Source organism: Drosophila grimshawi, unplaced genomic scaffold (genome assembly GCF_018153295.1).
Source record: "Drosophila grimshawi isolate 15287-2541.00 unplaced genomic scaffold, ASM1815329v1 contig_311, whole genome shotgun sequence".
NCBI classification, from domain to species: domain Eukaryota; kingdom Metazoa; phylum Arthropoda; class Insecta; order Diptera; family Drosophilidae; genus Drosophila; species Drosophila grimshawi.
In genome coordinates, this window is record NW_025063098.1 from 16,359,308 (window position 1) to 16,375,188 (window position 15,881).

A 15,881-nucleotide genomic window follows, 5' to 3' on the forward strand; every position below is an offset into this window, starting at 1 on the left:
CTGCCCTTTTATTCCACCCCTGGGTCCGACCTTCACTTTAAATCGTCAGCTCTTTTGTGTGTGTCATAAAAATAAAAATCTCGCTTCATTTCATTTTCATGGTTTTTGTTACTCCAATTACCAATGCGAGATGTTCTCTTCTCCTTCTCTATCTCAATCTGTCTCACTGTCTGTCTGTCTGTCTGCCTGTCGGTGTCATCAGCTTAGCCCACATAACGGGCCACGTTATGTGATATATAGCATGAGTTATGGTTTCGTGTACATTTTGCACCTAAGCTGTGGCTCTGCTTTGTTGTTGTTATCCTTAAAAATGCTCGGCTCGTGTGCCACGGCACTCCCACCCGCCACCCATTGCTCTTCTCGCCTGTCGCGACCTGTTACCAAGATTAACGCGGCTGGCAGGCGGGCAGGCAGCGGGGCGAAGGACGAACAGCAAAATCAGTCATAATATTTCAAATTTCATAAATTGATGCGTATCACATTAGACGACGACAACAACAACAACAACAGCAAGGATATGCCAACTAACGGTAACGACGGCTGTTGTCGTTGTTGTTGTTGCTGCTGTTGTTGCTGCTTTTGGCTGCTCAGTGAACAACCCTCGGGAACTGGCTTTGATAAACGCGCCTCGGGGCCATTGAATTAGATTTGGGAGCGGGTGCTGCTGCCACGCCTACATTTCAACGCGCCGCATCAAATTCGCTGAGAAAATAAGCCAGAAAAGAAATCCTTGGCTTTACGGAAACATTAATACTCTTATCAGCTGTTCGAAATATTCAATTACACAATCTGAACTAAAATACTACGAACATAAAGAAATAGCTGCAATTTTTACTTAAATAAAAGAATTTTTATATATATTTCTCTTTTTTTATGTGTATACATATATTTAAATGAACTGCCTTTTTTTCTATGAGCACCCTGATAAGAATGTTAGATTGAGGCTTTCGCGCGTTGAAGATAAGTCTGTATAATAATAATATAGATTATAGTTCCCCAGGTATAAGTTCCCCAAATATAAGTGAATATAACATTACGAAGAATAGTGTAGAAAAACAAGCAACAAATAGAAATGCAAAATATTTGTTTGCTAGCTTATGAAATTTAAAATGTACACAGTTATATTAAAAGTTTGATTCAAATCAGTTCTAACTAAGGCAATGGGTTCAAGGGATTTATTTCGAATTTCGTTAAGAGTTTTCTTAAAAATAAAACAAAAATGTTTCGTGGCCATTGGAATTTTAAAATGTCTTCTGGTGCTTATCAAGAATTTATATAAAGGAGACTTATTTTAAGCGGTGTACATTACGCGAACAAATTTAAATACCCTATGCCAAGGGTATAATGAAAATCCCACAAAAATATGTATAATACTGACACACATACACACACAAAAATATCCTCTTTATGATTTTGCTGCACGATTGATTTTCCCGCTCCCATCTTAAAAAATAACGACGAGGACGCTGCTGCTGCTGCTGCCGCTGCCAGGATTCGTGTCCTTCATTCGCACCTGCTTCTGATTCTGCCTTGACTCAAATTGCTCCCTAGACGAGGGGTGGAGGGTGAACTGGCTTCGCTTAGCTTGGCTTGGCTCGATTTCTGTGTCCTGCCGCCTTCATTTATGGCTGTCAATGCGACTTTTATTTTATTGGTGCACAGCCATAAAACAATAAAAATTTCTCGTATTTGTATTTAAGTTCGATTGCTTTTCTAGCATCTCCTCGCGGGAAATGCTCTTCTAATTAAATTTTATTACTTGTTCGCCGAAGTTTACGTGATAAAATTGTAGAAATTTATTGATTGGATCAGTGATGTTGAAGAAAAAGTAAGTGCAAGTGCTAAGGGCTTAAAATCGACAAATTTTAGTCAGAGCGCATTCATCGTTAAAAAATTTAAATTTAAACAGCTTTTGTAGCAATTTGAAATGGCTAAGCAAAATTTAAATAAATGATATTATATGTAGCTCTTACAATTAAGATTATGTATTTATTTTCAATAATAACTATGATATTTTCTCATTTATTCGTATATTATTTAGAATAGAAAGACTAATTGTATTTAAAACCACTTAACTTACAGGCGCCATCTATTTGTCGCAATCCGCAATATTTATAAATGTTTTCTATAGCAAGCAGCTTTTGTGTCGCATCATAACAGCTTAACATTTATTCAACATCCAGTCAATTGTGGTGGTCTGTTAAGTAACTCGCCGCGCTGTTAAAGCTGTTCAGCAACATGTTATGTTAAGTCAGCTGTTTCTTGTCTTCTTCTTGCGACAGCTTAGTGAATTCGCATATTAATATTGTTTGGACTATTAGCAAATATTAATATTGTAAAACCTAGGTAAAAATGCACGGTCGTGTCAAGGTGCGAACCACAGAGGAGGAGCGCGAGCGCAAAAAGAAGGAGCAGGTGCTAAAAATGCGCGCTTATCGCGCCGCAATGACCCGCATCCAGATAAAGCGCAGCAGCGGCGAACTCGATGACGAATTACTCAATCTAACGGTGCAAATACTGCTGCGTAATCCAGACGTGAGCACCCTGTGGAACATACGACGCGAGTGTGTGCTGGCCAAGACGGCACAGTTGCAACAGGCAATGCAAGCGCAAGAAAAAGCTCCAGCCCCAAAAGCAAGCGAGCAGACCGAAAAAGAAGAGGAAGAGAAAGAGCAAGAGCAAGCTAAAGAAGAAGGAGATGGCGATAAGAAGTCGGCAACTTATTCGGAACAGTTGCAGACGGTTTATGCCACCGAACTGGATCTCACCGAGCAGTGCTTGATGGTCAATCCCAAGTCGTATAATAGCTGGCACCATCGCTGCTGGACACTGGAGCAGAATCCGGAGGCCAACTGGCAACGTGAGCTGCAATTGTGCAACAAGTATTTGAAATTCGATGAGCGTAATTTTCACACCTGGGACTATAGACGCTATGTGAGCGCTAAGGCGGCGGTGCCTGCAGAGCAGGAGCTCGACTTTTGCACCGAGAAAATCAAAGTGAATTTCTCCAACTATTCCAGCTGGCATCATCGCAGCCTGCTGCTGCCCAAACTCTATCCCAACGAGCTGAAGGAGCGGCCCATGAGTGAACAGAAGCTGAAACAGGAGCTCGAAATGGTGTTAACGGCTGCGTTTACCGATCCCAACGATAGTAGCGCCTGGTTCTATCAGCGCTGGCTCCTTGGCGGCGGCGTGCAGCGGGAGGAATCCGCTGAAATTGTTGCCTTTCGTTGCTGGCCCCACAAAGCGGAGCTGGCACTGAAGACATCCTGTCCAGAGATGGTACAGCTAAAAATTCATCTGATCAGCGCGCAAAATTCGCTGGAATTGGACAACTGGTTGCCCATGGACGCGAATAAAACGCAATGGGAATGCGGCAGCATCGACTTGCATGCCAATAGCAACTATATTTTAGAATCAGATGGACAACGACTGCCCCTCTCCGTACACCCCAAAGATGAAAGCCTTTACTGCTTTGTGCCACCGCATTCCATTTCCACTAGTTGCAGCAAGGAGCTGCTGGCGGAGCTGCAAACACAATTGAAATCTTGCATGGATTTGTTGGACTATGAGCCGGACAGCAAGTGGACGCTGCTGACGAGTGCGCTGCTCATGCGAGCCATCGATGTGGACAAGTATCATGAGCAGAGTCTGGCGCATTTGATCAAATTGGAGCAGGTCGATGCACTGCGTCAGGGCTACTATCAGGACTTGGCACAGCGCTGGAACATGGAAATTGCATTGGCCAAGTGGCCGGAAACTAAACACTTTCCCCTAGTATTTGAAATGCCCGGCAAGATGAAAAGGACTCCATATGTTCAGTATCTAATTGTTGCTGATGCTATCATCGAGTGTGACTGAATTTAAGGGGTATGCTTATCTGTTCAGAGTTTGAATTGAGGTTTATGCTAGCGCATTAACTTTATACACTTGCAGCTCTCTCTGATGTCAGCCGCAGTTTCTTTGGTTATTGGTCATCTCATTTAGCACGCCATCATTCTAAGTGTCTATTTATTAACACCAATTGCAGTGATCGCTCGCAGAATATAATCAAATTCACAACTTGAATTTCTTGTTTTTCAGAGATGTGGCCTTTATAAAGCTCAAAAATTTTTGGTGCAGAGATCTAAATTACTTGCAATGATAAATCCGTTTTGGATATCATTTTCCAACAATATTAATCAAAATATACATTTAAGAGCTTATCATTACTGGTGATTGGTGACTGGTAATAAATGCAGCGCATAAACTATTATTTATATTTCAAGCATTTCCTTATTTTATCGACGATAACTTTAGTGTTACGGTTCTTTGTATATATATTTAATATAATCACTGCTGAATAAATATGTAATCAAACAAAATTTAGCAATTGTTTTAACATTAATTGCCAATCAAATAATTTTGTTTTTAACCCCATTAAATTTACCTTTCACTTTGCCAAGTAATGAGCGTAGACATGAAATTCCAATTTAAATTCTAAGAAATTTGACAATAATTGATTTTATCGTTAATTGCCAATTAAATTATTTTGTTTAGCTTCGTTTAATTTGCTTTTACTTTTCCAAGTAATGAGCTTGAAATTATATATGAAATTCTAAGAACTTATTTGCATTTAATTCAATACAATGCTCTGGCATCACTACGAATATTCAAATAATATCAATAACTACACATATATATATATATATACTATCACTTGCAAATATAAATTATATATTCAGATAGCTCCAATCTTGAATCAAGAGAAAAATAAAAAATGCCCTTCATATTACATCACAATTTTCAACACAGAGTCCAAATTATCTATTTATAATGGCTAACTTATCTAGGCTGCGAGTCAAGTTTGAAGCTGATGCTGTCGAGTTTGTCGCAAAAGCCGTCAAAATGCTGCCAAGTCCAGATGGTGTCAATACCAAGAATACTGACGAATACCAAGTTAAATAGTTGTTGTTGTTGTCGTTCCTGTTTTGCGAACTGAAGTGCTGCGAAATTTGTGGTTCTTTGGTGGCTCTGGTTGCATAAATTATAATAGTTCAAGTGACGGCAGCGCGCTGCTTTTGGCTGGTAAAGCATGCGGCTGTGCTTGCGTCCGCAACATTGGCAGCCGCATGTCATTACGTGCAACAATGGAGAGCAGCACACGCAAGAGTGCAAGAGATAGTGTCACAGAGAGAGGGAGAGAAGAGTGAAGCGTGTGAAAGCGAAGATGCGTTGGCATTAAGGAGGTGTTAATGCATCCACCGAGATGCGATGCAGGTGGTGCAGCTGTCACCTGGTTAAGGTGTATGCGTAACGTGTGTTTGCATTGGAATTTCGAGGCAAGTAATAAAATCAAGAAGCAACTGCTAGCTCTGTGCACCTTAATTCCCATCATGCTTCGTGTATGTGGGTCGTAAGCACGCTTCATCATTTCCATATCAACAGTAACGTGTTGACATTTAAATTTCCGACGTAACCCAAACCCAATCCACTTTCTATTGCATTTGCATGTACATACATAGTTGGTGTGCTCATGTGCTTCCTTTTGCTTGGCTTAATGTTAATTATTCCGCTGTCATATCTTGTAAATATTTTGAGACGCTGCCAGATGTTTGCCGCTTTACCGGAAAACGAGACATTGACACGCTGACGCTCATTAAAATATTTGATGGCAATTATTCGTCGTGAAGTGGGCGTGGAAGGAAAGCCAAAGCCGAAGACACTGCAATTACATCTTATCCTTGCACACAGCAGCAGAGAAAACTTAATTAATTGGACTCCAAAGAACAGTTAACAATGGGTTGCGGAATACTCAATTCCCTGACATCATTTAAATATGAACTAAATATTTTATAATGTTAATTAATACTTTATGTATCAAGCCGATGATTATGGTAGAAGTCTTTTGTTTTAATGAAAACAAAATATTTCATAAGCAAAATTACGAATTTTGACTTATAAGTTTGTCATTCTAGAATGACTGAATGTGTGTTTAAAAACAGGAATACAAATTATAAGAAAATTGGCAACCAAATTGAAGCTAAAATATAATAAATATACTCAATCTAAGAATCTATTTATACTTTATGCAAAGGTTATTGATATATCTAGTTGAATGCATGGCAGACTACGTGACAAAATGATAATACCCTTTGCAGTAGAATCGCCATCCACAGGAAGATTACCAACAGACACAATCTTGTTCACACAAATTGCATTCGTAGTTTGTGCCGAGTAGAATAATTATGATTTATTGACCTTCAAGCAAGGCAACTACAGTTGATTAGGGGAAATTAGACGAACAGAATTTCAATAGGGTGTTAACTATTTGGGGGAAGATTCGAGCTGTGACTTTATTTAATTATTTTAAATATTTGCGGCTGATGCCATATCTTTAATATTTCCGACGCTCAACTATTTTAACTGCAGTGTCAATTACTCCTATGACCTCAAACAGTTTTAACACACACATACATAGTTGCTGTTGCTGGTGGTAAAACTTTAATTGCCTTCTGGCTAAAAACTTTGGTAAATCTGCGCAATGCACTTTGCTAACATTTCCTGTGAGCTTTGGCGACACTGCAGTTCCAAGACAACATCCCGTTAGCCCCTGGTACATCTTGCCACATTCTTCGGCGTCTTGCAACAGATTTCCAGTTCCTGGCAAAGACTTGAACTCTACTGTTGTTGTCCCCTTGTTTTGTATGCCCTTTTAATTGCCCATTGAAAGTTTTTCACTTGTTAAAAGTGAAGTTCTGCCAAATGTAGCATTCCCCCAGTTTCTGCCCCTCAACGCACTTTAGAATCCGCACTGGAGCACTCACAAAGTTGCCAGTGAAGTGGAAGCAACAAGCAGCATAAAAGTATGTGTTTTGCAATTAAAAAGTGGCATCCGAAGATGTTTTAATCGAATCGAGTCCATGTTGAATATCACAGATAAATAGTTTTCCAAAAACTTTTCCTTGCAAGTAGTCATCGGAATAAAAGTTGTAATATATTTTATAAGATTTTGTTTTGCAAAGTTTAATAACGCTTAAAATGCGTAAGCATGTAAAACATGTATTTATGATAACGATTTGTTAAGATCTTGGGAGTATGTATTACAAAGCAAATTATTTTTCAAATTCGTTTTTTTTTCACAACTTAAAAAAAAGAGTTAGGAAATTGCTTTTTTATTCGCATTGTTGTTGTCACAACTTCTTGCCATTTTCATTTCCTCAGGCTATTTCCACGTTTGTCTACCATAATTTTCATTCACAACAAAGAGCAATGAAACCACAGCCAAAAGGTATTTGCCAGTGACTCAACATACGAGATACCCCATAAAATATTTTACCTTCAACTGGGTCTGACAAAAAATCAGTGATTTACTTTTACTTTTTTTATTAATGGATTATTAATCAAAAATAAAATATCTAAAGAAGGTTGTAGTCAAAATTATATTAATAAACTAAATATTTAGATTACAAATGAAATAATGTACAATTAAAATTTAAGTATTAAGTTTTCATTTCAATAAATCCAATAAGGGATAAAGTAAATCATTTTGATTTGCTATACCCCATTTTAAGGCCTCTAAAGTTTTTTTTTTTAATATAACGATAATAACTTATAATTTATACAAGTTCTCCACAAGTAGCAGACCCAACAATAGGACGAAAAACATAAAAATCCTTTTTTGACATTGTGAACATTTATTTTAGTGACTGTAAAACATTTGAAACAGTTACGGGCGCTTTTCTGTTTATCTAAATTTCATCTTTTGCTTGTTGACTTGCATTTCAGTTAGTTTATTTATACATTCTATGTATGTCATTCTGTTAAGTCTGTGGTTGACTTGGGCATCACAATACGAGTAGAGACATGCATGAAGTACATTTTTGTCTGATTTTCCACAAACATTAAACTGTCTAAAAACTGTCTTGCTTTAAGGCATTCTCATTGTGTATGCCAGCATGTTTAGTACATACATGGATAGTACAGACATCGCCACACGGACACACTCAAAAGAGTTTCATTTGCCAACATATTTAAACATACGAGCTGACTACCTAAATCAACTTGTGAATTATGAGAGCTAAATGCCATGTATGACAAATATGCATCTACATAGAAATAACACACAAGTTTAACAACCAGCAAATTTAATGTAAAATTCTTGATTAAAGAGGAAATTTTAAACATAAATATTTTATTGACGCATCATTTAATGAAGGCTATCAGCAATCTAAATAAAATTGCTCACTTTGATTTCAAAACTGTGGAAAATATCGATTTATTCTGCAAATTCTTTAAAATGAAATTATTTCTTTGCAAATTTACAAAGATTAATATGCAACAATTAAATTATTTTGAATTGATTTCATTGGAGCAACTCTATGAAGCGTAATTCAATATTAATAATTGTTTGCCAAATTTTCGGACCATGAAAATAAAATTGGTTCAGATTGTCTAAAATATAAAGCAATTTAGGATTGATTTGATTTGAATTTCAGAGAGTTGTGATTTGAACTCGTTCATTATACTCGTTATATGCAAAACAGTGTCTGATTTAATAAATAATGGGCTTGATTAAATGTATGTAAATAAATGTATATAACCAAGCAGCATGTCAGAATGGCAACGTCATTGTTGCATGCCACGCTGTGCTCCGTATAAAGTGCATTTTTATACACTATAAACATTAATATACTTGCCGTTTAGTTAGACGCACAGTTAATTGAAAACAACAACATAAAAAGGGGGTCCTCCATACTCACAAAGCACACAAACACAAACACAAACACCAACCCCCCTCGCCGACCACCCCACAACCCCTTTGGCTATCCCCTGTACAAACTTGGACAAGCCAAGCAAAAGGAAATAACTTAAATTATGCAAGAAGTGGAAAGTGAAACAACAAAATTGTGCAAACGAGCGTTAAAAGTGCTGCAGTGGAAAGTGGGCGGGTGGGTGTATCATGGTGTTTGTTGTTAGTGTGTCTGTAATGTCAAATTTAAATGCAATTAATGTGCAACTAAGCGGAAGCGCTGGGGCAGCCAACAATTGGCGCTGCCACTTCCGCTACAACTCTAAAAACAAATTTGCGCCGCATGCAAAAAAATTAACCTACAAATTTAACACTGCCTGTACAAAAAGTATGTATGTATGTCGTATTTGTGTATATGTGTGTATAAGGTAAGTCAATAGTAGTCGGAGTCACATTGACCGGGCACGGGACACCTGAATGCTGAGTAGAAACTGTATTCGTTGATATGATGGGTCTCATGGGTGTCAACGCTGCGCAGTCTGAATTCAATTACTCGTGCACCATAAACCGATTAACTTATATAAATATTTATATCGCTGAAATGCAGTCCGACGAAACGACGCCCCAAACACTGACTGGCTTTATGGCTGGGCGTGGCTATTTGGTCAGTTCCTCTATCGTCGTCGTGTGCTTTTGCATATGCAAACACTTTAACAAAACTCCACCCCCTCAAACGAATCGTTAACTCTGGCTGAGGGTTTGTGTGTGTGCGGGTGTGTGTGTGTGTGGTTGTGTGTGAACGACAATAATTCCATTTTGCATTTGCATTTGTGTTGTGGCGCTTATGGTCCACTTAACGGTTGTCATTCGCATCCATGTGCGAGCCAAGGATTTAATGATAACAGGCTATAGGTGTCATTTACAGGCAACATGAATTTGTGCGTCTCTATATATCTCTCTGTCTGCCTGTCTGTCTGTCTGTCTATCTGTCTGTCAGTCTGTCTGTCTGTTGTCTCTCTGTCTGAGTGTCATTCAAGCAGAATAAGTTGTTAAACTAGAATTGTGTGCGGTGTGTGGTGGATTTAATTGTGATGTCTTTGGTCTATGGTCTGTCTTCTGTTCCGCTACATTTAGTCAGAGCCACACTCACACACACACACAGACACACACACACACACACACACATAGACACACCCACACACACAGAGACACAACCGGATAGAATGGGTTAATCTCAATGGTCAAAAGTGGTACAACTTGTGGCTAGACTGTGGTCTGATTTATTGGCTTACATTGTGTTAAGTTAGATGGCAGGGATGTCAACTGTAGTGACCTCGTGTTGCAGTGTTTTGTTAATGGGCTATTAAGTTGAGTAAGTTTTATTATTTATAAAATGTTTTCGTAATATGGAGCCTAACCACAGCATAAACAAAATGTAGTAGAAAATTAAGGTTTGGCCATCAACTCAATGAAAATGTTTTCAACGACATGGTTTAACAGCTTGTCAATGATGGTTGCCAAATTGAAATCACTTATGTTGCCCAAGATATATGTAAGTGCTACTAAAATGCTACTCAAAAATCAAAGCTGTAACAGTGTAATTTGAAATTAAATTTTCATTTCAATGTCCTTATGTCAAAGTTACACATTTAGCTTTTATTTTCTAAATAAATATTAATCTGTCTGTAAACTATTTAATTTGAGAATTCGCCATTTTTTAAACACTTTTACGGCGAAACTTAATTCTTGCAAGTGGTAAAAGTCGGTTGGCTTTAAATTTCACAGGCCCCAGTGGCGGTTGTGTTTAAACTGCAGCCGTCGCAGCTGCGTCTCCAGTGCGGCACGCCCCTCCAGCAGGCACCTCTGCTGGCACAGTCGCCTCGCCAGGACAGCCCTGTGCAGCTGTGCCAGTTGTGTCAGCTGTGCACGCAGAAAGAGATGATTAGCCTGCAGGTGGCGCAGCTGGATGAACACATCATCATCATCATCATCATCGTTATCATCATCATCAACATCATTATCATCATCATCGTTATCACCATCGACATCCATGGCTGTTGAGTGAGCTTTCATTTCGGTGGGCAGCTGGCTGTCAAAGACACATTAGAAACTAAGCATTATGGATGTGATTGCGGCGGATGTCAGGCAAAGTTAACGTTGAAAACTTTTTGTGGCCTAATCGCTGTGTAAAAGTTTTTGTCTGCCAATTACGTATATGCACTGAGTGGCGTGGCAGCATATTGATTTCGTTTATTTTTTCTAGCTGATTGACTGAAAAATTGAAAATTTGCCAGGATTTGGCCAAGTTTTTAGCCGCTGCTTAATGTCTTGCTTGGTTTGCTAAGCAATATTCACTGATGCGTTCGTTAAATTTGCGTAGCATGAAAGTCTCTGGACCCTGCATAGCCCATACACTCTTGAAGGTGGCATAGACAAAATTGCTCTTACGCTTCCAGCTTCAGCCAAGCATAAAAATGTCTGCTTGACTGCCACGCTTACCCTGCTGTTGGCCCTGCTGCCACAGCTTATGCCTTTCCTGGTCATGTTTGATTTGCAACTATCGATTGATTTTTCATTAATGTTTCTTTTGCTGCCCAACTGGCAGCATAGACCAAAGTGCAATCACGCACACACACACACACACACACACACTTACAAATATATGTATATATATATATAGATTGGTATGTATGTTCCACAATGCTTTCACTGTCTTTACGTAATTATTTGCTTTGTTCCTGCACATAATGACTCCTTTGTAGAACACAATGCAACGTAATAATCTTGGACGTACTGTTGCAAATGCTATGAAGGCAGTGTATATTGGAAAATTAAAGGGCACTGTCCTTAGAGGTTAAATTCATAATTTTCATTGTTAACTTTAAATTTAATCATTTCTATGGACAAATTGCAAAGACATTGAAAAGTTTTTGTTGTTCATTAAAAGCAAGGCAACTAAGTCATTCCAAATTTTAATTAGTGTTATTATTTTAATTTCAATTAATATTGTAATTAATGCTTCAGTTAAGTTTTCAGAAGACCCACAAATATTTTAAGTCTCCTAACCGCTAATATTACTATCTAAAATAAATAAAATTTAAGGATTAGTTATCTGTCTTAATGGCCTTAAGGGAATTTTGAGTTACGTATACAGATAAAAGTCTTAGTTTGTTTTGCATATCTCAATATCTTGCATCAATTAACCTTTTTTTGTTATAGCCATAATATTTGCCTCAAATATTCGCACATATTGAGGCCAATGTTATTGCAATAAAACTGAAACAAACTCAACTGTGCCAATATTTGAAATGCATTTTCAACGCTTTGCCTTAAAGAGCAATCCCTAAATTGAAACACAGAATTTTACCAACGGGCAATGTAACAAACTATCAAACTAATACACAGTTCCTCAACATTGTGCGCGCAACAAACACAAAAGCGAAAATTGTGGTTCAGGCTTAGGCTTGCAAGCGCAACACAGGAACATATTGTAGCCGTTGGCTGAACACCATGCGTATACGTAATGTTCTGTCGTAGACCCGCATGCAAACGCATTACAAACTCTTTGCGTTCTGGTCCCTCTGCCGCTGTACTCGTTTGCCTGTTTGGTATTCAACTGCTCAACATATTCGCCAGTTGCTGCTGCTGTTGCCAGTTGTCGCTCTTCTGGCAGACTGGGCCCACTTGTGCTTGTTGCCTTGTGTTTATGTGAGACGTAACCGGATTTTCTCATGCATTTAATTATGTGTATACTATTTACGGCTTATGCCTTGGGCAATGATTTTAATTGCATTTGACATTTATTTGAGCAAATTAAAGTATATAACTTATCTATTACTTTACAAGCTGTTATTTCTATTACATTTCCAAAAAACACTAAACCAATTGAGCTTTAATTCCTTACTTCCACTGCTTCGACTTTTAAAATAACTTTAAAAGTTTTCATTTTTATTAATTTATATTTTGCTTGCACGAATCAGTTCAGTTGCAATTTATCCGATTTACAAGAGCGTATTTTAAATGTGCAAATTGATTAGTGTGGTTGCTTTTATCAAGAGCCAACTTGTAATATGTCTCTTTAGTTAAAACAAAAACGCATTTTCAGAGCCATTTTAAGCGGTCATTAAAAGCATAACAGAGACAATAATAATTGCAATCACTACACGTGGTCAGCAAACAAAAATGTAATCAAAATGTACTCAATGAACGTAATCAGCACGAAACAAATTAATAGGGATGATGACGATGTACATCAAGGATAATGCAGTGTGAATGAGTGCATGTGTGAATAGCGCATTTGGTTATGTGTAGCTCACCTTCAGGCTGGAATGCAGTCAATAAATATCTACTCGATTCTCACTGGCTTTCGCTATTTTGGGATAGAAAATTTTAAAAATAATGCCAGCTTTTGGGCTCTGATTCTGGCTGTGGCTCTGAATCTGACTCTGATTCAAGTGCTACCTAATTGAAAATCTATGACATTAAACTATAAGCCTGCTTTAGCTGTCCTTCTTTCACTCTGTCTCTCTCTGTCTATTTGCGCAGCCTGATGTGCTTTGTCGGCACCAGCAACTAATTATTTCAGCGTCACGGCTGCCGCTTAAGCCAAAGAAAAAAGAAAACAAGCGACAGCTGCTAGAGGACTAAATAAAATAATTTAAAAAAAAATTAAGCGGGTAGCATACAAAGACAGCTGAAAAGCGCATAGCAGTGGCAAGTGAAATAAACAAAAGTTTACTGCAGCTGCTATTGAAAATCTGTGCTGAAAGATAAAGTTGGCTGGCGAACGGATTTAACTGCGCAACGAGCGTGTGCAATGTGGGGGTCTGGGCAATACTTCAGATACGATAAGGTCACAGCAGGAAGATGCAATGTGTTTGTGTGTGTGCTTGTGTGTGCTTGTGTGTGTTTGTGTGACCCCATTAGCAGAACAATGCACACATTTCCAGAAGCTGTTGCTGCCGCTACTGCAGTTCACTTTTAAATCTTTCCGAGTATCTTTTGAGGCATTATTCATTGGCATGATTCATTAGCACTCTTCATCTCGTGTTTGTGTTTCTATGAAATTGCTTTTTTCACAAATCCGCAAACTTATCGAAAGTTAAAGCATAATGAGATAACATCATAAAGCGGTCAATTATGGCCCAAGCATTTTCATCGAACGTACTAATGAATAGTTGCAGATAAATACTTTTATACATATTGTTCATGCCCAAGGTGGAAAAAATTAACAAGGAATTTTTATCTGAAATGTTTTTAATTCAGCGTATTGACAGCTTATCTGCGCTGGGGAAATTGCTGAAAAATGTAATTAATTGGGGATTTCTCGTTTAATCACTTAAGCGCCAGAGATTAAAAGAGAAAACCCTCTCAATTATAAGTTCACAAAATGTATGTGCTAAAGTTTAAATAAATCATTAAGGTTAAGTGATCTTTTAAGTACGATATACTTCATCGCTTCAAGTATATTAAGACTAAAGACACTTCTTTAAAATTAAAATGAGTGTAATTAACAGCATCTGGATTTGATCTAAAAGGCGAAATTAAATGCCAGTTTCCCTTTTATAGTTTATTTATAATATTGACTAACTACGACATTTTGGTGTGAGGCCCTGGAAATGTCCATTTGTTTCATCAGTAGGCAGTCAAATAAATTACCGACTGAAATTGCACAGATTGCGGAAATGCTAAGAGGAACGCACTTGATTGTTTATCTTTTTGGCACAAATTTAGGCGAGTCTCTTTTAAAAGGATTTTGGCAACTTTGGCTGGCCAAAAGTAATTAATTTTTGGTGAGTAACGCGCTCTTCCTGCCTCTCCAAAAAAAAAAAAAGAAAGTGGAATAAAACCCACAAAGTGGGGCACAATTAACGCCCGCAACATTAATTGCGTTTTAATGTAGTGGGAGTGCTGTGCTCCTGGCGTCCTGGATGGCTGGGGTGCTAGGGTCCCGTGGGGTGATTGTGGTTAGAAATCGCAACTCTCGCATTCGTTTGTAGTTTTACTTGCTGATGGAGTTGGGGCTGCTTTCCAACGTGATATGCCAACCACAGCCGGCTGCTCAAAAGCCTAACAAGCATTTTGCCGCGCCTCACCAACATCACAAGTCACACACACACACGCTCACAACTAACTCACACACAACTAACACACGCACATTAGTGCCACGCTGAGTACTTGAGCGCCAACCTCAAAAGCAGCTTAACAAACACGCAGACAAGAGGCTGTGTTGCACGGTCTGAGGGCACAGGACACAGGAGCCTGGGTCAACTATTTACATGTCGCCCTATTATGTACGGATGCGGACATGTCCCCACACGAAACGGAAACAACACCGCTTACAACTAACGACGAGCCGTGTCTTTTGTGCACCCTCTCTTTCTAAGTGACGTGATTTAAATTTTGATATCCTTTGAAATGTTGAACGGTGCTTACTGTGCATCGCAATTGCTGGTGCTGGTAGTGACGTCAAAGCTGTCGCTTCCGGCAACCCACAAATCACGTAATCTGTCCTTTATGGGTCAACCAGCCGCCACATATCCACAAAATACTCGTAATGTTCAAAAGCATAAACAGTAACACCATCTGCCAGCACAAACAACTACAACTAAATGCATACATGTATGCATCATCATACACAAATGCAGTTAGAACTTGCACTTCTATATAGACAAGGACACGCTGTGCAGTCGGCCATTCCAAGAGGGAACATAACACGGCACTCACCATTGTCCCAAACAGATAAAAAGTCTCTGTGGCAGGTAAAAGTTGAGTGATTGGCCCTCGAAACTGCACAATAGCCGGAATTTTATGAATACTCATAGTCAACTGAGGCAGTAGCTGAAAACAAAAATTCACTTAAATATTTAAATACTTTTTTGCCTTCTGTCACATTTCACAAATAAAGTTGTGCTGATCCTTTCAAGAATTTGTGAAATGCTTTTTATCAGAATTTCCATATATATATACGATATACAATTCTCGTATATATGAATTGTTTAAACCATATACCATTTAAAGGAGTAAAGGCGAATCTGGGAAGGTTTGTATTAAACTGTATACAAAATATTTAATTTGACAGTGTCCCTTGGCGGACATCAATATTTACGTTTATTAATTACTTTAACCAGATTAATTCGAGAGATTTCCA

General features: G+C 38.4%; 2 protein-coding genes across 2 annotated transcripts; one reads left to right on the forward strand and one right to left on the reverse strand.

Moving 5' to 3' along the window:
• Positions 1 to 2,253: 2,253 nt before the first annotated feature.
• On the forward strand, positions 2,254 to 4,411 carry LOC6567986 (geranylgeranyl transferase type-2 subunit alpha). Its single transcript, XM_001994025.2, has 2 exons — positions 2,254 to 3,870; positions 3,937 to 4,411. Exon 1 carries the CDS (start codon positions 2,353 to 2,355, stop codon positions 3,859 to 3,861), a length of 1,509 nt encoding a protein of 502 aa, XP_001994061.1. The 5' UTR covers positions 2,254 to 2,352; the 3' UTR covers positions 3,862 to 3,870; positions 3,937 to 4,411.
• Positions 4,412 to 10,363: 5,952 nt separating this feature from the next.
• LOC6567985 (probable serine/threonine-protein kinase fhkB) lies at positions 10,364 to 13,122 on the reverse strand. The gene is made up of 2 exons (XM_001994024.2): positions 13,048 to 13,122; positions 10,364 to 10,820 (listed from the first exon to the last, which is right to left on the reverse strand). Exon 2 carries the CDS (start codon positions 10,802 to 10,804, stop codon positions 10,511 to 10,513), a length of 294 nt encoding a protein of 97 aa, XP_001994060.1. The 5' UTR covers positions 10,805 to 10,820; positions 13,048 to 13,122; the 3' UTR covers positions 10,364 to 10,510.
• Between the last annotated feature and the right edge of the window lie 2,759 nt (positions 13,123 to 15,881).